The 24,633-nt window shown below is 34.7% G+C and overlaps 1 protein-coding gene across 5 annotated transcripts in view; it reads right to left on the bottom strand.

The window, feature by feature from the left end:
* Nucleotides 1–7,843: 7,843 nt before the first annotated feature.
* The window catches only part of LOC117174797 (translation machinery-associated protein 7 homolog), a 101,471-nt gene continuing 84,681 nt past the window's right edge, over nucleotides 7,844–24,633 (bottom strand). For 4 of the 5 annotated variants that reach the window (XM_033364171.1, XM_033364167.1, XM_033364168.1 and 1 more), the window contains one exon: nucleotides 7,844–8,305. In XM_033364171.1, the coding sequence (XP_033220062.1) occupies nucleotides 8,110–8,304 (195 nt within the window). In that variant the 5' untranslated portion in view covers nucleotide 8,305 and the 3' untranslated portion in view covers nucleotides 7,844–8,109. Of the gene's footprint in view, nucleotides 8,323–24,633 lie in introns of all 5 variants that reach the window. The other variant, XM_033364170.1, reaches the window with a different exon arrangement.

Below are 24,633 nucleotides of genomic sequence, written 5' to 3'. Positions count from 1 at the left end.
GCGCATACTTTGAATAAAATATTTGTTATCATTCTCTTGAAATAAATGTGTTTTTTTCTTGAAAAAATACCGGTTTCATATGTATACACCTGGTATATGTTAACTATAGACGCTGTTGCCAGGACTCAAGCTCGTAAACATCAAAGGAACTTAAACATGGCATACATTAACTATGAGAAAGCGTTTCCTTCCGTGCCGCATAACTATTTGTTTGAAGTCTTAAAACTTTACAAAATCTGCCCACGCGTTATTGACTTCTGAGTCATGCGATGAGGCTCGGGGGTACGAGAATCAAGTATTACGATCATGGACAACCAAAGATAACTAAATCAATACGCATTACGACGGGTATATTTCAAGGAGACTACTTCAGTGCACTATGGTTCTGTTTAGCGTTGAACCCATCAAGCAAAACACTAAACATCATGTCCCCTGCTTTGAGAATTCATGATAATGAGGATAGTCATCAAATGACCCATCTTATGTACATGGATGACCTGAAGCTGTACGTTAGTTCAGATCAGAAACTGCAGCAAATGATCGATATCACAAAAGACTTTTTCAATGCTATACACATAGCGTTCGGACTAGATAATGGCAGAACAGTGCATTTAATCAGAGGGGAATTAGGGACCGCAAAGTCAGAGAATGAGTTCGAAAATGGCATCAAGGCAATGGCTGGGGGCGAATCATATAAATATCTGTGTATTCTTGAATCCAAGGGTATTCAGCATACGATAGTTAAGGAAAGCTTAATGACTGCCCCAAATACGAGACTCAGATTGATTATGAAGAATTTCCTTAACTCGGCAAACAAAATCAGAGCAATCAACACATATGACTTTCCTGTCCTTACGTACTCCTTCGGGCTCATCAAATGGTCTAACACCCATGTAGAAACGACGAAGCACCGAATTCACCACATTAATTCATCTATTGAAAGGGCAGTTCTATCACGACATATAGGGGGGTAGGGGCATTGCCGATGTCAAAAAATTGTGTAAGTCACAAGTTATACAATTGCCAGACTATTTTAACAGCAAACGAGATGTTCCGCTTTATAGCAAAATTTCTAAGCGGATCTTGACTACACACCCTTGAATTCGTCTTCAGATAAGTCCTTGGATATCAGGGCAGAAACTATGGAGGAATTAGAATTACAATGGAGACAGAAAGCTATCTGAGAAAGGTTGTTTTGTATCCAGAAACGGAAGGATTCGTCATTGCTTTACAGGCCAAGGCTTTTTTAACAGTAAAAATTATCGCAAACACGTGTTGAATCAAGACGTGGTTGACCGGTGCCGATTATGTGGAGATCATTACATCTAAGCCAATCGACCTGACATCGTGATGCGAGAAAAAAAAAGGTGAAAGAGTTTACATCATCGAAATTACTTGTCCGCTTAACTGAATTTTTCCGCTCCGCGGCCGCTCGTAATTGTATACCTACAACATTATCGCAGGAGGTTTCAAGCATCGTATTAAATTAACTTATAACATCCTGATCTCATCAGTCACTTGAATTAGTGCTTGGTTATGATGTATAATCGGTTTCACCAGAGTAAAAGTTCAGACTAAGATTTATTCATTTTTAACCCAGAAAATTAAATTTGGTTTTCTAAAATGACAGGACTTCGATAATTTAAATGACATACGGCTACGATAAGTAATACGAATTTCAAAAATCTTTTTAAAATATGTACTGTAATTTGATAAAGAACATTAGGTAAAATAGAATTAACGTTCGACTTTTAACGATACAGAATTATCACTATAAAATTATCAATTTTATCACGTATTTTGTATAGTTTGCTCAATTAGAATTATCTAGTTTGCGCCTGAAATAGATAGTTTCGAAGCTAGTTTATTATGTTATTCACTTTTTCACAAGAGTACGCTTTGTTATAAGAAATGAAGATAAATAAACATAAGATTAAAAAACGATTACTTTTTTAAAAACCTTTTCTGTGATGTTTCTGAAGATAGTAATTTTATTTCTAATCCTGAAAAAAGAAACAATATTTTTTTGTACTTTTCCTTATCCATTTCAAGAATCGGAGAATTATTCATTTAAGATATCTTTACGAACAAACTTGGAATCACATAACTATATAAATAAAATTGTAAATAGTTTAAAATTTATTATAGGAACTCTTTTAATTATTTTTTACTAGAAATTTGTCCAGTGGCGTAGCTAAGGGGGCGGCGAGGGGGGCCGTTGCCCCGGGCGCAAACGCTTGGGGGCGGCAAAGCTAACTTTGAAATGAATGCAGGTTTCAGGATTATGGGCGGCAAATTATTTAGGCCCCGGGCGGAAAATTTCGTACCTATGCCACTGAATTTGTCCATAAAAAACAAACAAAAAATCAATCCTTAAAATATATGATGAAATGTATGCATAGTAGTCTACTGGGCGACTTGCTATTTATTCGTTGACTGATTTCATCCGTCCACTAGAACTTGAGATGAGGACCGGAAGTCGATCAACTTTTTTAATTGTATCTTCAAGAGCTAGGACGTGCTTCCCACCCCACTGAACAATTACACAATCCCACACAAAAAAGTTGTCTGCACGAGACAAGTGACTACGCTACCATTATGGATTTTGAGCCGCTCAATCCGAATATGGCCTCAGAGTTTCTCCTACACGTCGCAGTTTTCCCCTAGATAATAATAATAGGGCCTAGAAAATAAGAGAAAATCTAGGGATATTCTGTACATTATTTTGATAATACCAGTATACGGAAGAATAAACGTACGGGTGGCATATTCTTATGTGTTTTGCGCTCTCAATCTAAATTTGACCACTAAATTCTTCGAGCTTTGACAATTTTCTCCCTGGATGCAAAAAGTAGGGAAAAGCCTAGAGATTTTTTGTTCGCACATGCCATACAAAAAACTTGCCTGCACGAAATATGTGACTGGGCTACCCTTATGGATTTTAAGCAGCTGAATCCAAATCTAAACTCAGAATTTCTCGTACACTTCTCAGTTTTCCTCTACATGCAAAAAATAGACAAAACCCTAGGCATATTCTGGACGTTATTTTGATAATACCAGTATACGCGAAAATAGACACATTAATATTATATTTTTAAGTGTCGCGACTTATAGAGACTTGATTTGTACACAGAAATTCTCTAGTGTGCCTTTTCTTTCGCCTAGCTTGGGTAATTTTATATAATGTGAGAAAGACGTTCAATTTCCCTGGAATTACCCAAGCTACGGGAAATAGAAGTCACACTAAATAATTTCTGCGTACAAATCAAGTCTCTACAAGTCGTTGCGATTAAGAATAGAATATCGATGTGTCTATTTTAACGTATACTGGTATTATCAAAATAAAGTGCAAATTATCCCTAGACATTTCCTTATTTTCTGCATGTGAGGGAAAACTGAGACGTGAAAAAGAAATTCTGAGGCCAGATTTGGATTCAGCGGCTCAACATCCATAAGGGAAGCCTAGTCACTTGTCCCGTGCAGGCAAATTTTTTGTATGGCCTGTGTATCCAGAATTCCCTAAACTTTTCTCTACTTTTTGCCTCTAGGCAAAAACTGAGACGTGTAAGACAAATTCTGAGGCCATATTCGTATTCAGCGGCTCAAAATCCATAAGGGTAGCCTAGTTAGTTGTCTCGCGCAGACAACTTTTTGTTGTTGTGGCCCTGTGTTATTTTTGTTTTCCTTACTCCAAATTTTTTTTTACCATTCACATGGTAAATCGAAAGAATGGAAAATTTTGCATTAAAAACCGTGTAATCAGGTCATACGTAAGGTATGACCTTGATGGACATATCAAGGTCTGACCTATGACCTGACTATTCTTTTTGAAGTCAAATTTTCCGTTATTTCGATTGCCAATGTCGAAAATGGGCCTTTCAATTTAAAAAACAAAGGTGACCTTGAAATAACCATGAAGGTCATGGTCAAGGTCAAAACTAAGTTCACCAATGGATTCCTCGTTGAAAGTTACTTCAAGAATAACCTCAACCTTCTCCAAAAATGTTGTACCTAAGGATTTATTTGGCTGCCCCGGGACTTTTTGGACACCCTATACTTCTGAAGTCATTAGTTTTTTAAAGGATTACTAAATAGCATTATTTTTTGCATCTTCTACGGATTTTTCGTTATTGAAAATGTTGGACACACAGCTGACATTCATAAATTCTTCATTTTCCTCTGATGAACCATAGTTATTTAGATCATGAATATCAACAATACTATTACTTTCACATCAATTATCTGAAACAAAAGTTAAGGTGAAAATAAACAAATTAAAAATATATTCATTAAATTAGTTTAGATCCACTTCCTCCAAATTATTTTTTCTTATAACAAATTTTGTTTACAATTTTTAAAATACTTTTTAGTTTAATAAACAAATTTGATTATAGCAGTTTAGAAATATATGTGATATCTGGTAAAAATTTGGATTGACATTTTGTAATCTATAAAAAAAAATTATTTTATTTATGAAATTGTTCAAAATGTTGAAGAGCGTATAACTTTTTAAATTTCCATCGAAATTAAAAACACGATGATAATAATTTGCAAGTATATTTCTCATGTACCAGAAACTTAAACAAAAATGTCTAAAATTTTAAGAAAATTTGTTTTGAATTTTCAAAATTCTCTAACTTTTTAAACTTTGGTGTAATTGAACATTTTTATTGTGTCAGTTTCAGAATATATTTAATATCTAGTAAAAATTGAGATTGAAATTTTTGAACCTACCAAAAAAAAGTTTTTCCTATTTTTTGAAAATTTCCAAAGTGTTAAAAAGCATTGAAAAGCATATAATTACTGTAAAAAGTTCAAATGAAAAACATTCTGCGATCGTATTTTTTGTAGTTTCAGCTTTACATCGTTTAAAAGCTATGCGATGATGGAAGAGCACTTCAAAAACTTTTATTTTGGACGGTAATTTTCGTTCAGAAAAATGTTGTTTCGTTTCTATTATCAAATACTTTTTCGTATCATTATTTTTGTCACGCATTTTTTTGCCATAGGAGTACAAGATTTAACACTTTACTTTCTTAATTTTGTTCTGTTTACGTCGAGATTTGAAACATTAATGACTCGCTTGAATGAAAATCGGGACTAGAGGTGTAAATGTCAACACCGTCTTAATAACGAAGTCTAGACTTAAAGCTGAAATATAACTCATTGACAATGGAATAGTGCACAAACAATTCTCTGCAGAAATTCAATACGATTTAGGTAAGGTATTCATGCTTAAAAGTTTAAACTCAATTATCTCAAAACTACTTTTTTCGGCATGGTGTGGTATAAAAAAAAAACTCTTCAACCGAATCGTCTGAAATTTTAATATGTTATTCACAACATCAATAGCTATTGTCGGTACTAGAATTATATTTTTATTGGACTTATTTCATATTTTTTAAATTAAAAAACTGGGAAGAAAAACTCGATTTTTAGAATATTAATTTCAAAAGCGTGCCATTTTGTCAATTTTCATTCTTTTCCTTTTTTCTAGTACGGACGATAGCTATACTTATACTGATTAATAATTTCTTTGGCTTTTATTTTTCAGATGAATAGAAGAGCCAAAATCGCTCACACCGTCCAAGTACAAATTTTGGAAGGGTCGACTTCAGCACCATTTTTAAAATAATGAAATTTTTTTTCAAAACATTTTTTTTTGTACATAAAACTTGTTGAATAATAACCCTGAAAAGTTTAAATGTCGTTTTTCATTTGTTTTTTGTGAAAAAAAATTCCTCAAAATACCTTGAATTATCGAATTCTAGACCACCGGGACCCCATAAACAATGAAGGGCACATTACGAATACAGAAGATTTAGGTAAGGTCGCTTTTGAAGATTTAGGCGAGCCTTGAGCTTTAACGAAGTATCAGATCAAGTTCGCAAAGCGTAGCTGTTGCACCGCCAAGCTAAACCATAGGGCGGTCCCATGAATTCTCTATATTAAGTAGTGAATTTAGAGAAAAACTTTCCAACAAATGCGTAACCCTACTAATTCGAAAATGTTTTTTTTTACCACACTAGACAAAACATACATACTTATCCTGCTATGCCCTTTACCACGCCAAAAGTGCTCTTGGAGCCAATCAGCTACTCGCCGGAGCTAAAGGTAGAAACGGCGTCAGGTTTTGCTCAGAGTGTTCTTCACATACCACAAAAGCTCGTTTTCGTTCATATCGGGCTCTCGCACATTGTGACGTTTATATCTGGAAGGCTGTGAAGAGACGATACTGACTTTTTGTATACAGTAGGGTGGTCTGAAAATGCATTGTTACATTTTTTCACACTAGGGGGCAAGTCACCGCTCCAAAATTTCCCATTTCCGGAGAAAGAAAATCCGTATTTTTGTTTCGAAATTTAAACGTTAACTTGTGCAACCGGGTATTTTAAAATTCTCTTTAGTTAACATGGGGTAATTTTGGATTTTCGAAAAATTTACTTCAAGGTTTGATAGAAACGTGGCAAGTTTTCTAGGGATTGAAAACAAATTTCTACAGTATAAAACTATATTAATAAATTTCATTTTCAACCCACTCTTACCACCATCCCCACAGCACCCCAAATATGAACCCAAAATAAAAAACAACATTTTTACGGGGTAAGTGTGGGTTAGAAATAAAAGTTATTAGTATGGTGTCATTTCACAGCCACTCCTCTTCAGTCCCTGCAAAATTTGGCATGTTTCAAGCAAACCCTAAAGTATGAGTTCAATTTTTCGAAAATCAAAAATTTCTCGATGCAAACTAATGAGATTTTGAAGCGCCCGGTGTCACATTTTAATATTTAAATTTTTAAAAAGAAAAAAGATTTTATTTCTCCATAGATGAAAACTTTTTGGAGAATGACTTTCCCTGTAGCTCGAAAGCGTTTTTTGTATCATTCTAATACAGCGTTTCCCAAACGCCTACCCTGGGTAGGGTGGCTACCCAGCGGTAGGGGGATGCAACTCCGGGCCGGGTAGCTCTGTAGGCTTTAAGGCAGACTCCCTGCTGTGAGCATAAGACTACTTTTGATGATCTATCATGAATGCCTTTCATTGGTCTGAGATTGAGACCTGTTACAATAACTGAAGTTATAAAGGTATGACACAATTACATTTAAATAAGTTGAATCAATTCCGTGATATAATTTTCTAAATATGGAAAAAAAGTTCATAAAAATCGGTTAATATTTTCACTAAATTTGTCTGAGAAAATCCATTACTGGGACAACTCTGCAGCGTAACAAAAGTGCATTAACTTTTGAACTTATTAACCGATTTTTCTCTATATTTTTTTAATGTTCTCGTCATAATCCAGAAAATCTAACGCTGCCTATTAAAATTCTTTGAGGAATATTTTACTAAATTTTCCATTTTTGCTAATCGGCTCTAATTTTCTTACAATGAGAAGGTCGAGCGCGGCAAGTGAGCACATGCCCACATCACAGGCAGTCAAGTGCCCCCCCCCCCTTGGGTTTAAGAATTATGAAAAAATTTTGAGGGTGACGGCCCTACCTCTCCCCAGAAAGAGCGAAAAAAGTTTGGGAATCGCTGCCCTAGTATACACTCTTTTATCTAGAGAAGAGAGGAGGGGAAGTTCCCTCCTAACTCCACTACAAAAAACTACAAATCTTTTTTTTCCGCGAAAGATCTCTTTGTACGCGGACGGACATATATAAAAATATAAATCCTTATTAGTGTCCAAAGGAAACCGAGAGCAATATTCGTTGAACCGAAAAATACACTATATTGTTGGACAGGCCTGCACTAGGTCATTCCCCCCCCCCGCCCCCACCATGTGTTAAGTGATTTATGAATGGCTACCTTAAAAGCAAAGGTTAATAATGAGACAATAAAGTAACTTATATGGTTTCAATATTTGTTAAATACGGCACTCTTTACATAAATATTTTAAGATAATTTTATAAAACAGTAAGAGAGAGTGCACTATACAAGAATGAATCCATTTAGATTAAAAATCGCTCAATTAAAAAAATCAATTTACTGAACGGTTCATTTACAAATTAAAAAATAGAAAATTTGAAGCTGGGAAGGACAATGAAAAATATACTGAAATGTGCATGGCTTAGATATCACTGAACATAACAGTCTGAAGTACATCGATCATTTTTTCCCAGACTTTTTTATACCGCCAGTCACAAGAGGACCCTTTTGGGCAGCTTTCTTCGCCGCATCTTGTAAAGCCTTCTGTGTCTCCTTTTGCTTCTGTTTGAAAGCTAGGTCGTCCTCATCCATTTCTTTGTTGTCTTTTTTGGGAGCCTTCAGGGGTTTTTTCTTACCTCCTTCTCGTCCTGACATTCTAAAAACGATTAAATTCTATTAAGGTTTTTAATTTGGAACTGCCCAATTCTTAATATTTGACTTTGGAATTTTTGGTCCGCATGCAATAACTCGCTCCAAGCTCGAACAGCTGCATAATTATTATTGTCCGATTATCTCGACCCATGCAAATTTTAAAAGTCACTAAAATAATTCCAGTATTATATTGTTGACAATACATGTTTCCAATCAATTTATTTTTGAACACGCCTGCATAAAAAATGTGTTTTGCACATTTTGCTGCCAGTCCTAAGCCTAAGGTTAAAGTGTGAAGGAAAATTCATGGCAAATGTGAATCGATCGTTCGGCGGCGAACGATGAGAAGCGGAGAAGGCAGTAACATGGACGGGGAAGGCACCATCCACTGTGTGTTCCTGACCGAGCCGCAACTCGACCCCAGCCTGAAAAAGCACTGAAAACCACACTAAAAATGGCGAGCAGAAGTTTCTTTTATACCTGAAACTAGACTGCCAAGTAAACAAGCTGAAAGGGATTAAAAATCAAAAATTAAAAATTTGTCAAATTTTGAAATTAGCTATGAGAAGGTTAGAAATTCAGAATCTATGGGTTTCAATTATTTCAGATAACTTTTTCTTTTGGATGTTTAAAATTGGAGTAAATACAACGTATCTCTTAAATGGAATGAAATACGCTAAAACGGACAACATTTTTTAATTCAACTGCAAAGTAGTATATTAGTACATAAGTTACAATTATAAATATGTATACTGAGAAAATTCATAAATTGAACAAATGTGTTAATCATTTGAAGAAAATTGAAAAAAAGGAGTCGGGCTGGTTGCGGCCAAGTATTGTAAATAACTCTGCCCGTACGGTACGTGATGAAAGCAATAGGGCCGTTATATGACCGTCCCATCACTTCGAAGTGCCGTTTTGGTGCTGAGAATCAGCACAAACAGCCACTGAAGAGGTACTGGCGACCCAGTGACGTTCACCAATGCTTTTTCAGTGCTTTTTCATCGGCAGGGGTGCAATCAAAATGGTTTTAGATTAGGCGTGTCTCTTGATGCTAACGTAAGTTTCTCTCTCTAACAGGTCAAAAATGTTACCAGCGCTTTTATATATTGCGGACCCGGATCCAAACTATGATTATAAAAATTCAGATAATAGATCACAGAATCCCTTAACGTCCTACAATTTCTGGAAAAAGGCTATTTTCAACGCGATCTTTGGTATAAAATAGATCAGGGAAACGCGAACTGTAGATATTAGAGGGATTAAGATATTAAAAAAGTCAAACAGCATTAATGGTGCCAAATGGCCAACAATTTTAAATAATAGGACAAGTATGGATCCCAATTAAAATAGTTCATACGGAAAAATACTTATTATTCAGACTTGTACCAGATTTAAGATTGATAGAAACAATGGGTACGGATATGGTGAAAGGTACCTAGCTTCCTACTGCATTTTTAGTGATTAGCCGTCCGTCGCCGATTAGCTTGCGAAACCATATGCAAGGGAAAGAGACAGATATACTCTAGCGAAAAGTCTCTTCTCCCGTTTCACCATACATCTCATACCAAGCCCTTCTTACAGATGATGCACTAGACTCAAGTCAGCCAGCAATCCACCTGACACAGAGTACAGGGGCATGGTGTCCCGCACACTAAACTCTGCAATTCGAGCGACGCAGCACTGGAACGATTCAGCGTGGACGTCGCACAGTAGGGAGAAAATCACAACTCTGGGCAAATTAATTTTCCGACAACAGTTTTCATCCAGTACCGTAGGATAAATTAAAAAATGTATTTAATTTGTTATAAACAAATAAGTGGATGAAAATAGTTTCATATGGTTTTACGGTGTATGGTCCCTTGATTCTCACTGGATTTCCTCAATTGATCAACAAAAATAATTTTTGTGTCATACCCGTTAGGATTCATGAATAAAAAATCATTATTATAAACAAATAAAGAAAAAAATGTTTGGCTCCAGCTAATGATGACGAAAAGAATAGTAATTTTTCATAGAATTAGCTCCATAGAGCTCGTGAACGATACTCAGTTATCATATCTGCTCATATAAAAACAATTAGCAATTGTTCAAACGATCTTAGTTAACAATTGCATTATTCGGCTATTTTTCGTCACACAAACTCTGTTCTTTGGATGTATTTAATTGTTAGTGATTGATCTTCGATTAACGTAAGGGGATTTGGATGAATAATAACAACTACCATTGCTATCAACAATTCATGAACAATTACATGTAAAACGCTATTAAATCCATGACGAATAGAAAAGATGAGTTCATGAAATTGTTTATAACATAGGCAGTTGTTATTATTCATCAAAATCCCCTACCGTTATCGAAGGTCAGTTATTAACAATTAAATACACCCAAAGAACGGAGTTTGTGTGACCATAAATAGCTGAATAATGCAACTGTTAACGAAGACCGTTGGAACAATTGCGAATTATTATATGAGCAGATATAACTGAGTATCATTCACGAGCTTTATGAAGCTATTTCCATGGAAAATGACTACTCTTTTCATCACCAATAGCTGAAGCTCAAAATTGTTTTCTTTATTTGTTTATAATAATGATTGTTTATTCATGAATCGTCAGGGCTTGGGACAAGCTTACATACGGCAAGCCTTCCCCGACATAACTTCCCACAAGGTAAAGGCTTCTACGGGCATCGCTTCCCCGAGGCATCACTGCCTCAGTGAAATGTTGAAATCTAGAGACTATGGCAAAAATGGGACTGTCTTCCCCGGAAATCACTTCCACAGTGACATATTAAAATCGTCATACTATGGAAAAAATGGGCATGTCCTGCCCGGGCATCACTTCCATAGTGAAATCTAGAGAATATGGAAAAAATGGGCATTTCTTCTCCCGGCATCACTTCCCAATTAAAATATAAAAATCGTCAGACTGTAGCAAAAATGGGCATGTCTTACCCGGGCATCACTTCCCCATTGAAATATTAAAATTGTCAGGCTGCGGAAAAAATAGACATGTCTTCCCCGGACATCACTTCCATAGTAACATATTAAAATCTTCAGACTATGGAAAAAATGGGCATGTCTTCCCCGGAAATCACTTCCACAGTGACATATTAAAATCGTCAGACTATGGAAAAAATGGGCATGTCCTCCTCGGGCATCACTTTCATAGTGAAATATTGAAATCTAGATAATATGGCGAAAATGGGCATGTCTTCCTCGGGCATCACTTCCCAATTCAAATATTAAAATCGTCAGACTGTGGCAAAAATGAGCATGTCTTCCCCGGGCATCACTTCCCAAGTGAAATTTAGAAATATAGAGACTATGGAAAAAATGGGCATGTCTTCCCCGAGCATCACTTCCCCAATGAAATTTAGAAATATAGAGATGATGGCAAAAATGAGCATGTTCTCCGCGGGCATCAGTTCCCTAGTGAAATATTGAAATCAAGAGACTATGGAAAAAAGGGCATGAAAGGCGCCCCTTTCCAATTTTTTCCAAACCTCGGGTGAGTGACCTCGCCAATAGCACCACCGCGCCCCTTCCAGTTTTTTCCAACACTCGGGTGACTCACCTCGCCAATAGCACCGCCGCGCCCCGTTCCCGTTTTTTCCAACCCTCGGGTGACTGACAGTGATTCACTGGGGAAGTGATGCCCGGGGAGGACGTGTCCATTTTTGCCACAATCTCTATATTTCCAAATTTCACTGGGGCAGTGATGCCCGGGGATGACATGCCCATTTTTGCCATAGTCTCTATATTTCTAAATTTCACTGGGGAAATGATGCCCGGGGATGACATGCCCATTTTTGCCATAGTCTGACGATTTTAATATTTCACTGGGGAAGTGATGCCCGGGGAAGACATGACCATTTTTGCCACAGTCTGACAATTTTAATATGTCACTGTTGAAGTGATGCCCGGGGAGGACATGCCCATTTTTGCCATAGTCTTTAGATTTCAACATTTCACTAGGGAAGTGATGCCCGGGGAGGACATGCCCAATTCTGCCATAGTCTCTAGATTTCAACATTTCACTGGGGAAGTGATGCCCCGGGAAGAAATGCCTATTTTTGCCATAGTCTTTAGATTTCAACATTTCACTGGGGAAGTGATGCCCAGGGAAGAAATGCCCATTTTTTCCATAGTCTCTACATTTCAATATTTCACTAGGGAAGTGATGCCCGGGGATGATATGCCCATTTTTGCCATTGTCTTTAGATTTCAACATTTCACTGGGGAAGTGATGCCCTGGGAAGACATGCCTATTTTTGCCATAAGTCTCTAGATTTCAACATTTCACTGGAGTTGTGATGCCCGGGGAAGACATGTCCATTTTTGTTATTCTTTCTCGGGGGAAGTGATGCCCGGGGAAGGCATGCCAAAAAGAACCTCTGTTTCGGGTACGTTTTAATTTACTGGGAAAGTGATGCCCTGATTAGCCTCATACTTGGGGGAAGCGATGCCCCTGCATGCTTCTATCTTAGTGGAAGTGATACCCCGGGAGGCCATTTATTTGCAAAAATACACGGGGGAAGACTTGCCATATGTAGGCTTGTCACACTCTCAATCCTCACGGGTAAGACTCAAAAATTACACAGACACACAAAAAAAAAGTCAAAGTTCATGGAGGCGACCTTTGGGGTTCTATGGTTTTTGGGTCACTGATTCCGAATCGTTTGTCGGCTTCCGAATCCGGTGTCGGTTGACCTTCATTAGATCAAGATCAAGATTATTTGAAGGTCAAACCAACGGAATAACCTCAACAAAAATTGTAAAAATTTATATATAGGTTTTGAGGGTCGCTGAATACAAATCCAAGGTTGATTTGATCATATCTGGTTATCTGAAGATCATCTCAGGTCATTTGAAGGTCGAATTCGGAAAAAAGGCTAAAAAAATCTGAATCCGAATCCGATGTCGGTTGACCTTTATGAGTTCAAGGTCAAGGTCATTTGAAGGTCAAATCAATGAGGTACTGTTGAAAAAATGTTTTAAAAAATTAATTTAGAATCATCTTTACTTTTTTGTCTATATAGAAACTGGAAATATTCATTTATCTTTATCAACATTAGCTGCTGTGAATTTCTCGAAAGTAAGGCAGTGTACTTTCTTATCGCATGGCTGTGTGGATGTCTAGATGTTTCGATGTATGTAATCGATTCTTTTTCACCTGTTGCCACCACTAGTCGTGTGGCGATGACAACTGCCCCGTAAGGGGATGTGTAGAATGATTCGCTCGTACGCAAGTCGGGGTACCGATGCCAGTGGAAGTGCACTGCCTTACAGGGTGTCGACAGGGTGTGAGGATGATGCCGTAGTGTGTTCGTCGATGAGTTGACATTGTCCTCGTCAAAGACGAAAAGCCCTTTTACTTAGCCCTGGAGAGGTAAAAGGGTTATCACCTCCAGGACGGCGGACTCACCTGCAATGGGACCAGGATCCCTGTCGAGCGGGTCGATATATAAAAATATGGAAAATTTAAACAAACCTTCAACCTCATCTTCAAACACGTGTGCCCGAAAGATCTTAACGCATTTTACTTCATTTGCGGAACATTTATTCCGAACAAAAACGATCGACGATCGTTCAACGAATATTTCCGGAATATATACAAAGAATGCTTTAATTCAGATATAGTTTCGGGAGATTGGGCTCCTGATAGTATTTGCAATAACTGCCGCAAAATGCTTTCTATTTGGAAAAAACTAAAGACGATTCTAAATTGATCTTCATTAAACCCACAGAATGGAATGAGCCATAAAACGAAGATGATTGTTATTTCTGTAAAACCGATATCCGTTAGTATAATAAAAAAAATTTACATAATCTTAAATACGCCCAGGTAGGATCAGTAAAAAAAAAGCCGTTGAGAGAACTTAAACCATTGATGAGGTTGATGTTGATAGTATAGAAAATTTATCAATTGAATTTAAAGATGATGATGATGATGATGATGATGATGATGACAAAAGCACTAAGACCGATGATGAAAATCAAGATGAATATGAAAGCGATAGCAGTGAAAGCTCTGATGCAGTTTATAAACCAGGTGGAGTAAGCAATATAATTGCTGAAAAATTTACACAGTCCGAACTTAATGATCTCGTAAGACATTTGGGACTACCTAAAGATGCTGCGGAACTTATAAAGATGATGATTTGAGACTGTTTATTGACTCATCAAAAAGAAGCTTAAAAGTTGTAATACTTTACAACAGAAATCAATATGCCACAGTACCTGTCGCACACTCTACGACAATGAAAGAATCCTTCACTAGTTTAAAAAAACTTCTAGAGGCCATTGAATATAAAACATATAATTGGCTTATATGTGGTGATTTGAAAGTTTCAGGTATGTTGCTAGGACAGCAGTCCGGATTTACAAAGAATCCGTCTTTCTTGTGCCTATGGGATAGTAGAGATCGCAAAAAACATTACACAAATCATAAGTGGGCTGAAAGGAAATCACTTGAAATAGGAAAAGGAAATATCATTGAATCGGCCCTGGTTGATCCAAAAAAGTATTGATTCCTCCATTACATATTAAATTAGGAGCCATGAAGCAATTTGTGAAAGCCTTACATGCAAATAGTCGACGTTTTAAATACTTGGAAAAGAAGTTTCAATATAAATCTGATGGCAAGTTGAAAGAAGGGATTTTTGATGGTTCAGAAATAAGGAGACTTTTAGAAGATGATAAATTTCCAACGACAATGTCAAAAATTCAAAGGGATGCTTGGATCAGTTTTACGAAGTTGTGAAAAACTTTTTAGGAAATAAAAGAAGTGAAAATTATAAAGTTATAGTAGCCGAAATGATTAAGAGCTTTGGAAAAATGGGGTGCCTGATGTCACACAAATTGCTCGTCCTGCATAATCACCTGGATCGATTCCCAGAGAATGGTGGCGATTACAGTGAAGAACAAGGAGAGCGCTTCCATCAAGCCATGAAAGAAATGGAAAAGCGCTACCAAGGCAGATGGGATGTCACTGTGATGGCTGATTACTGCTGGTCACTGAAAAGAGAGTGTAAAACTACAGGCAGAAAGCGAAAAAAACCGTTACGTCGATCATTTGACAGTACGGTATGAGCGGAAAACATGAACACAAGTTGATACAAAAAATATGTCTATCATAATTGTTTATGAGGGATTGTTAATTTTTTGATCTTATTATGAGCTTGTACGTGAATTGATGAAGGTGTATCAAGCTTATATATAAATTTTTACAAATTTTTTTGAGGTTATTTTGTTGGTTTGACCTTCAAATGAACTTGATCTTGAACTAATGAAGGTCAACCGACACCGGATTCGGGTTCAGCACGCTAAAAAAACCTATGCCTGCATTTTTTTAGATTTTTTCAGCAATATTTTCTTCATTTGAACTTCAAATGACCTTGAAAGCGATCTGAGCTGAAAAAACTACAAACGATTCGGAATCAGCGACCAAAAAACCATAGAACCCCAAAGGTTGCTTCCGTGGACTTTGACTTTTTTTGTGTGTCTGTGTTATTTATGTTGATCAATTGAGGAAATCCAGTGAGGATCAAAGGACCATACACCGTAAAACCATATGAAACCATTTTTATCCACTTAAGTGTTTATAGAAAATTAAATACATTGTCTGGGAAATGGTACTCTTCAAAAGTAAAAAAAAAATTGTTTTTCAAGTTTGTCAAGAAAAAAAATAGAGCCTCAATTTAAATATATACTCTGATAAGATCATGCGGATTTTCATCAGCTTTAATTTTTTTAAACCGCTTAAATCGGGTGAAAACTGTAGACGGAAAATCAATTTATTTAGAGTCGTCATTTTCGCCCCACTGTGCGTCGAGAGATTAGATAAGCCAGCTAGTCAAAATAAAGCAAGAGAAAGTAGGAAAACAAATTATGGTAGGAATAAAATAAAGAGCAAGAGAAAAATAAACACGAATTTACATACGCAAAATAAAGATAGGAGATTAAAAAAAAATTTAAAGGTCCATTAAAATGCGATAAAGAGAAAAAAGATTCTAAATTGAAGACAATTATCGATGAAACAGTGAGAAAAAAGTAATTCGATAATAGAAAAACTATTTGCAATCAGAAAAGCCAATTGGTATCATTTTAGAAATGAAGCACAGAAAATGCAATTAGAAAACTTGATTAAAAGAAAAGTAATAGATCAGGGAATACAATTGAAACCGACGCACTTAACTAGCCATAAAATAGAATTTCAAGGTCCTGAGCCAATTAAAAAAAGATAATATTATGCTTCACCTAAAATAAGATAGCTTATGTACGAGGAAGTAGATCGACTTTTGTTAGAAAAAATTATAGAACCATCTAATAGTCATTGGTCAAACCCTATAGTAATGATAAAAAAACCTAATAGGAAATAAGTATTTTGTTTGGATTTTAGAAAATTTAATAAAATAAATAAAAAGGATTTATAGGCGATTTCTATAATATTAGAAATATTGGATGCATTGAGTTCAGCAAGGTACATGTCGAAAATAGATCTTCGATCAGCATATCATCAGATACCGTTGCACGAGGAATCTCAACCCGTAACAGCGTTTATAGTCTCAGGAAAAGGAACGGATCAGTTTAAGAGATGCTATTTGGTGTAACAAATGCTCTTACTACATTCCAGCGCCTGATGGACAGAATTATAACAACATAATTCAAATGAAACCAAAAACGGTCAAATAAATTCAAAGATTAATAGGAATGGCATCATGATACAGGAAAATTATTCCAAAATTTACAAAGATTATAGAACCTCTGCAACAATTATTAAAGAAAGAAGTAAAGTGGCAATAAACGAACAGATAGGAACAGACACTTACGACGATTTAACACTTACTAACAACATCAATTTCGGCCTTTCCTGATTTTGAAAGCCCATTTCGACGTTAAGCAGATTCTAGTGATACAGGATTAGAAACCGCATTAACGCAAAATATAAACGATGAAAATTTTGTAATACCTTTTGCAAGTAGAGGCCTGAATGGCACAGAACGTGAATAATCCGATTCAGAAAAAGAACGTTTAGCAATAGTCTGGGCAATAAGAAAGTTTATGCCGTATTTATAGGAATATTTACTTACATTCATTACAGATCATATATCCTTAAAATGGCTTTACAATTTAAAAAATCCAACTGGCAGACTAGTACGATGAGCTCTAGAATTATAAGAGTACGACTATGAAATTATATATAGAAAAGGAAGTTTAAAAAATGTAGCAGATGCGTTATCAAGGTCGAATGAAAATTAAATAAAAGTTTCAAGTATTTTAGCAAGGGTAGTAGAAAACGAAGAAAGTTTTAAAGAAATTGTGGATAATTGGTATAAAAAAATAGCGGCTCCCAAGTTTGAGCACGCGAGTAGGTTCTCGCGTTTTGCGCTCGACTTTTAAAATTAATGTTCAAAGAAACGATAACTGTAATTCGGTGATTGCGCATTATCTTTTGTTAAAGCATACGACATTTATTTACGTACCTCGGCCTGGTACTGCTTATTCAGATATTGCAAAATAATGTACAAATTTTATTTGTCATCATTACTTTAATACTTGCTCCTTATTTTGCACAAATTTTTATGTTCACATACCTTGAAAAATGTATCATTTCAATAAATTTATATTATTACAATTCATAATATGAATTGGTATTGAAACTTACGTACTTTCATTGTCTTGTTTTTATAATTAAGAAGGGCGCATCACATGCAAAATTGTTATTAAACATTCTATTGCAACTTGTGTCGATTTTTCAACAGAAAAAATATCTTTTTTTATTTTTCAGTTACTTTGTACGATTCAAACAAAACAAAGCGTCTAATAAAAATAATTATTAATGAGCAACGTGTAGCTATTTTTTGGAAGAGCAACTTTTATCTATTCATTTTTTCCATAGCTTGTGTAGTTTGTCCAAAAATCTTATTTCTTTACCTATTGTCAGTTTTGTTTTTTTGTGAATAAAACAAAAACTACGTGTTCTAACAAAAAGCGGGAGCTTAACAAATTTCTAGATATGTTTTAAGTTCACATTTTTGGTCTATTCATCTTTTGTATCTTTAATAGTTTGACCTTAAAATAGAATTTTTTATTTTTCATTATCTTTTGTGCAAACAAAATATGCATTTTGGTTTATCAATAAAAAAAAATTCAAAAAGTTATGATTATCTTATAGAGATTTAAAAAAGCGTTTTTCTTCTCTGAACTTTTTTCGCTATCGTGCGCTTTTGCCTTAAAATGTTAATGCCAAACAAAGCGTGATATGGACAAAGTCAAAACGAGAAAAACATTACTTTTTCCAGGCTTTACAAGACTGTCTAAACAATTTTTTGAATTTTGATTTAAAAAATAGAAAATTCAAATTTTGATCGCACAAAAAATAATTAATAATTGCATTCTCATCCATAATGAGAAGGTATTAGTCTTATGTGAAAAATGACTTTTGTGAATTCCATCAAATGTCGACGTTTTGAGGCCCTCTGGGTCAGAAATAGTATTTTGTGCTACATGTGCGGAAATTGGGCAGTTCCACACAAATGTGAAGTTAGCTATACGAGCCAGAGACGACCCGAAGATGAGCCGATGGCAAGTACTGTAAACTTGACAAGAGTTTCACCTGCCTAATTTTAGCTCCCGTAGCACACGATATTTTTTCTAACAAATGCAGAAAATTTTCGATTTAAGAAACAATCAAAAACCAATTTCTTGAAAAATTATGGTAATTTTTGGAAATTTATAGTAAAATTACAAAAAATACCTAAAAATTTCTGAAATTTTTGGTAAATTTGTAAATTACCGAAAATTTATAGAAATTTAGTTTATCCGAAGATCTTTGAAAGAAATTAAAAAATTTATGAAAATTTCTGGATAATTTCCTGAATTTAAAAAATTCCCTAAAATTTATGAAAAACTGGCTAAATTTCCAAAATTTTCAGAAATTTATGAAAAATTGGCAAATTACCGACAATTTCAGATATCTAAAAGTTTCGAAAATTTTCGGTAATTTATCAGTCATTTATGGTAACTTATAACTTCGAGTATATCCAATAATTATTCACTACTCACAATCAGTCTCTCAAGCGTCAAATCATAATGAAGTGAGGTTATGGTTCCGACCGCCCTGGAAAGTAATTCTGCCTCGAAATGCGCAAGCGCATCAGCAAGAAAAAGTAATCTTATCCAAAGAGCGCAAGAGCAGCAGCTAGCAAAAGTCTTTTTATAACTGCTTTTATCCACGGTTTCGGAATTGGTCACTGCCCGCACGCAATACATGCGTGTGTTAGAAATAAATAGTTTTTACGACGGTGCCTGTCGTCCTTATTGTCGTCTGTAAACTTTGTAACATTTGAAGTAATTATTCGATTGGATTATAATTTGGCACAGTTTATAAGGATCTAAAAAGAATTTTCGGTTTTTTAAACAAAATTCCAAAATTTGTTTAGACAGTTTCTTCTAACTCAGGGAGCCTCAAGACGTAGACATTTAACGGAATCTGCAGCAGGAACTTTTCACATAAAACCAATACCTTCTGATTATGATGAGATTGAAATAAACCAGAAGAAAATCCAAACTGGAGAATACGCGACAATCAATTATATTTCTATAGACACCACCCCTTAAAATCAAGCTTTACTTTAGATAGCCAACCACAAGTTTCAATCGAGAATGACGATAATAAACAAGTAGGACACTTAGGTATGGAAAAAACTTATGCGAACGTTTCTGAAAATTACTTTTGGCCCGGAATATACTCAGAAATATTAAAATTTGTGAAGGAATGCGAAATTTGACAGAAAAATAAAACCGAAAGTAATTAATCAAATAAGTTTATTGGGAAAAGCGATACTTGAAGAACCATGGAGAGTTGCAGTATCAGTTATGATGGGTCCATTGCTAATATCAAAGTCGAGAAATCAATACATTCTAGTATTTGTTGATATGATTACCAAATGGGTAGAAATAATTCCAGTTAAAAATAAATTATTATCGACAATTGAAAAAGAATTTCATAAACGTATAATTTAAAATGGGGAATAGCCAGAATTTTATTCATAGATAACGGTAAAGAATAAATAAATAAATCAATAATTAATTTAAATAAAACATTTGGTATTAGATATTCAAAAACTTCTAAATATCATGCAAAAGAAAATCCAACTGAAAGATCAAACAGGTCAATTAAAACGGAAATTAAAGCGTATTTAGACAAAGATGACAAAATTAGAGGACGAAAATTTATATGATTTACAATTTGCATTAAATACATGTAAAAATTTTTCGACAGGATTTAAGAGAGCTTTTTTCAATTTACATAGAAACCTAAACCATTTCAAGCGTTCAATTAAGACCTAAATGACAAGAGTGAAATCCAATTTCAAGAGTCGGAAAAATGGGCGGACAGAATTCGAAAATTGAAAATAGTTAGAGAAGTATTTCAAAATTTTGATATCGCAAATGAAACCCAATATAGGTATTATAATCTCAGACATAAGCCGATCAGTTTTGAAATGGGCTCACAAGTTATAAAAAGCTTTAAAATATTATCAAGTAAATGGGAAGGAATAGCCAAAAAAATTGAATGAAATTTTCGAAATAAAAACAAAGAATGGACAATCATAAGTAATGAAACGCTAAAGATATTAAAACATGCAATATTGCAAAATTCAATATTCAAAAATTAATTTGTAGCAAATTTTTGAAGGGAATACATGTGGAAAAAATTCGATTTTTACACTATTGATAATGACAAAAAAATGACACAAGCACTTACACTTAAAAAAACCAAGAAAAAACATTTATTTACACAAAAATGGACCCAAGATTGATTGTGAAATGCAAATTCTGGCACTTTAGAATTGCAAGCGAAGAATTGTTACATTGCAACTGCAAGAAGTGGATTAAATTATTACAACCACCTCTCGACGAACCACCAGAGGAAAAGAGAAGTCGCCAGAGAGAAATAGACAGGCGCAAAAAAGCAGAAATTGATATAGACATGCATAGGGCGTTGAATAAATTAGAGAAGAGGAACTACGGAAGATTGCAAAAAGAGATAGAGAAGAAGAACGAGACGTTCGAAATTCCAGATCATGACATGAAGCAAAAGAAAAAATTATGAAGCTGAAGGAATTGACGGAAACTAACAGGTTGAAAAGGGGAGTGCTCTCTTATAATGATTGCATAGAAATGGCGTAGATGAGAAGAGCGGAAGAAGAGGAAATTAATAAAAAAAGAAATAGCAGTAAAACTTGAGAAATTCGAAGAAAAAATGCTTAAACGAAAATCAGTGAAAAGAGAAAAAAGGAAGCAAGAGGAAGAAATACACAAAATAAAGGAAGCTGAAGAAAGAAAGAAAGAAGAAATCCAGGAAGAATTGGGAGAACATTGAGCCAGGTTAAAATATTCGTATAGACAAAATAGAGGAAACTAAGAAAAGAAGCGGAACAGAGAGAGAGAGAGAGAGAGAGAGAGAGAGAGAGAAAGCAGGTGTGCAGAGATCAACAGGAACTGGACGAGATTACAAAATTAGCCCAGTTTATGAAAGAAAATAGGAAGAACCAAAATAGAATAGTTTACCTCATTCACAGATACAATAAAGAAAACTTTGTCTACTTACTTACATACATCACAGATGCAATTAAATTTACATACGCATACACAACACATACACAATGGTTATAATAAATTGAAATTTAATTCAAGTAAAATTTAATTTTGCATTTAAATAATAATTTAAAGTTTGAAAATAAATCAATATTATTTCTTTAAGAAAGAGATCAGATCTGAAATAATAGTAAATACGGCCATAAGTGGCCAAGATAGAATTTCAATTAAAACAAAATTTAGATATAAGTTACTTTTCATCAGAAAAACCAGGGGGGGTGACACGATTTTCGCTTTTTCGTTAAAAGAGCGTGCTACTTTTGTGAAGAGCAACGAGTCGTGAAACATTGGCGCCACTTCTGCGGCGCTCGGTCTGCCCGCTGTCTGTTATTATTTTGCATATAAAAACTCGTGACAGGTCATAATTTTATCGTGTCTTTGCTGTATTTTATTCACTGACGGATGTGTTACAAAAACAGAGGAGCATCGATATGTAGCTCCTAACTTTCGATTGGGGTACAACTCAACCCCCTCAAACTGAGTAAAAAAAAAAAGGATTTTTCTCCGTTCAGAAAATTGAGGTTTCACGTCGCTGAAAACAAGAAATTAAGCGTAACAAAGAGGATTTTATTGTCAAACCTAGACATGTAGTGTGCGAAGGTAACTTCTTAAAGTATCAGATAATTTAGATAAATAAAGTTTTAGCCCTAAGGCAACGGTTATGGCGGTAAGTATTACGATTTGTTTACATCATTGTCATTTAACCTAAAATAATCGAATCGCTCTGACGGCTTTATGACTACACGGATTTTAAATTTTTTATATATTCCTCATGTTGCCAAACTTTTAAATTATTGTGATTGTTTGTCAATTAATTTATTAATAAATTCAAATATTGAACTAAGCTTTAATGATAAAATAATGATTTTCTTGCAGTTCGAATGGTACAAGAAACCTAAATTAAAACCTGGAGTTTTGACATCTCAATTTCCAAACTGTCGCGATCATTGTTCGAAGCCTGCTAAAAAAAACCCGTCGTCTGATAAAGCGTGATTGCCTGATAAAGTATTCTGAAATGCCTAATGAAAAAGTCAGCCTTCGAACAATGCTCAGGGCAGTTTGGAAATTGAGATGGCAAAACCCTTAGTTTTAATTTAGGTTTCCTTCACCATTATGCCTGCAAGAACATAATTATTTTACAATTATAATTTAAATTTTATGCTTGAATTTATTAATGTAATTGTACATAAATGTCGAAACTCTGCAATAATTCAAAACTGTTATTCATGTTACTTTTACATTTTTCTTAAAGACAGTAAGAGCCTTAAAATATCTTTAAAATTTCTAAAAGTATTAAAACTACAATTTCACACACTATCAAAATAATCTAAAAGTTCGACAACAACAAGAATATATAAAAATTTAAAAATCAATGTATACATGAAAAAATCAGAGCCATTCGAATATTTCAGGTTAAAGGATATCGGTGTAAACAGATCATAATACTTACCGTCATAGCCGTTCCATCAGGAGCCAAAAAATCCTTTTTCCAAATTATCTTATCCTTTAAAAAGGGATTTTCACACACTAAATGTTTAGGTTTAATAACAAATTCCTTTTTGTTCGCGTTTAATTGCTTGTTGCCAACGTTGAACCTAATTTTTTGAAACGGAAAAAAAAACACTTTTTTTATTCCGTTTGAGCGATTTCAGTCGTAAGCTGATCAACAGTTTGGATCTATACATCAATGTCTTTAGTCCATACTCAATTTATATCTCCATAATTTAATTCAATTTGTAAATAAATAAATGACTAAATGTACAGTAAACAGTGATAATCTTTTCATCATCTTAACGATCAATACAATATACTGAACATGAAAAATTACGATATTTATAATTCCTTGTACACTGTTATTATAATGTAACAGTACCTTAGAACTTTTAGCTTATTTGATTTAAACGTTGAAGACGTAATCTTTATATTTTACCATTTTACTATGCTTGAAAATTAACAATCTTAAAAAGACATTTCCAGTGTATTTAAAATATATTTTTTAATCCTCGATTATTTTCAATTCTAGGAACAGTTAATCTTGGCTAGATTCAAGCTCAAAGTTTTCAAGATATCCAAAATATTACAAAACTGCGAAAAGTACTGAATCTCCCATGTTTCTAATCAGCTGTCATTCAAATGTAGAGCGCTACGCCAGTATTTCATCTTCTGCCGTCCTTCACAAAACTGACTCAGTGCGGTTTAGTTACTGAAAATCAGTACAAACAGCCACTGAAAAACGCACTGGCGACCCAGTGCCATTCGCCAGTGCTGTTTCTTCAGCACTACATGTACCGCCAGTTTTATATACCTCAGTTTCCCTTTATGTGCCCATTTAAATTTTTAAAAGGCTATTTTCACCCAATATATCTAGTCTGTGAAGTCTTTGAAAAGGTGTGTTAGTAGTGTATACTATAGTGCAAGTGAAAATCGGTATGCCTATGCCAATGCGACTAGGCTACCAAGTAGACCAGCTGAAAGGGATTGAAAATAAAAATGTTAAATTTGTAAAATTTTGAAATTATCTACGAGAAGGTTAGAAATTCAGAATCTACGGGTTTCGATTATTTCAGACATCTAGTTTTGTCTTTTGGATGTTTATAATTGGAGTGAATATAACGTATCTCGCAAATGAAATAATATACAACAAAACAGACAACATTTTTAAA

This window comes from Belonocnema kinseyi, chromosome 6 (assembly GCF_010883055.1).
Source record: "Belonocnema kinseyi isolate 2016_QV_RU_SX_M_011 chromosome 6, B_treatae_v1, whole genome shotgun sequence".
Classification (NCBI taxonomy): Eukaryota; Metazoa; Arthropoda; class Insecta; order Hymenoptera; family Cynipidae; genus Belonocnema; species Belonocnema kinseyi.
The sequence above is the reverse complement of the archived record's forward strand: the minus strand, read 5'-3'. Positions and strand labels throughout refer to the sequence as shown.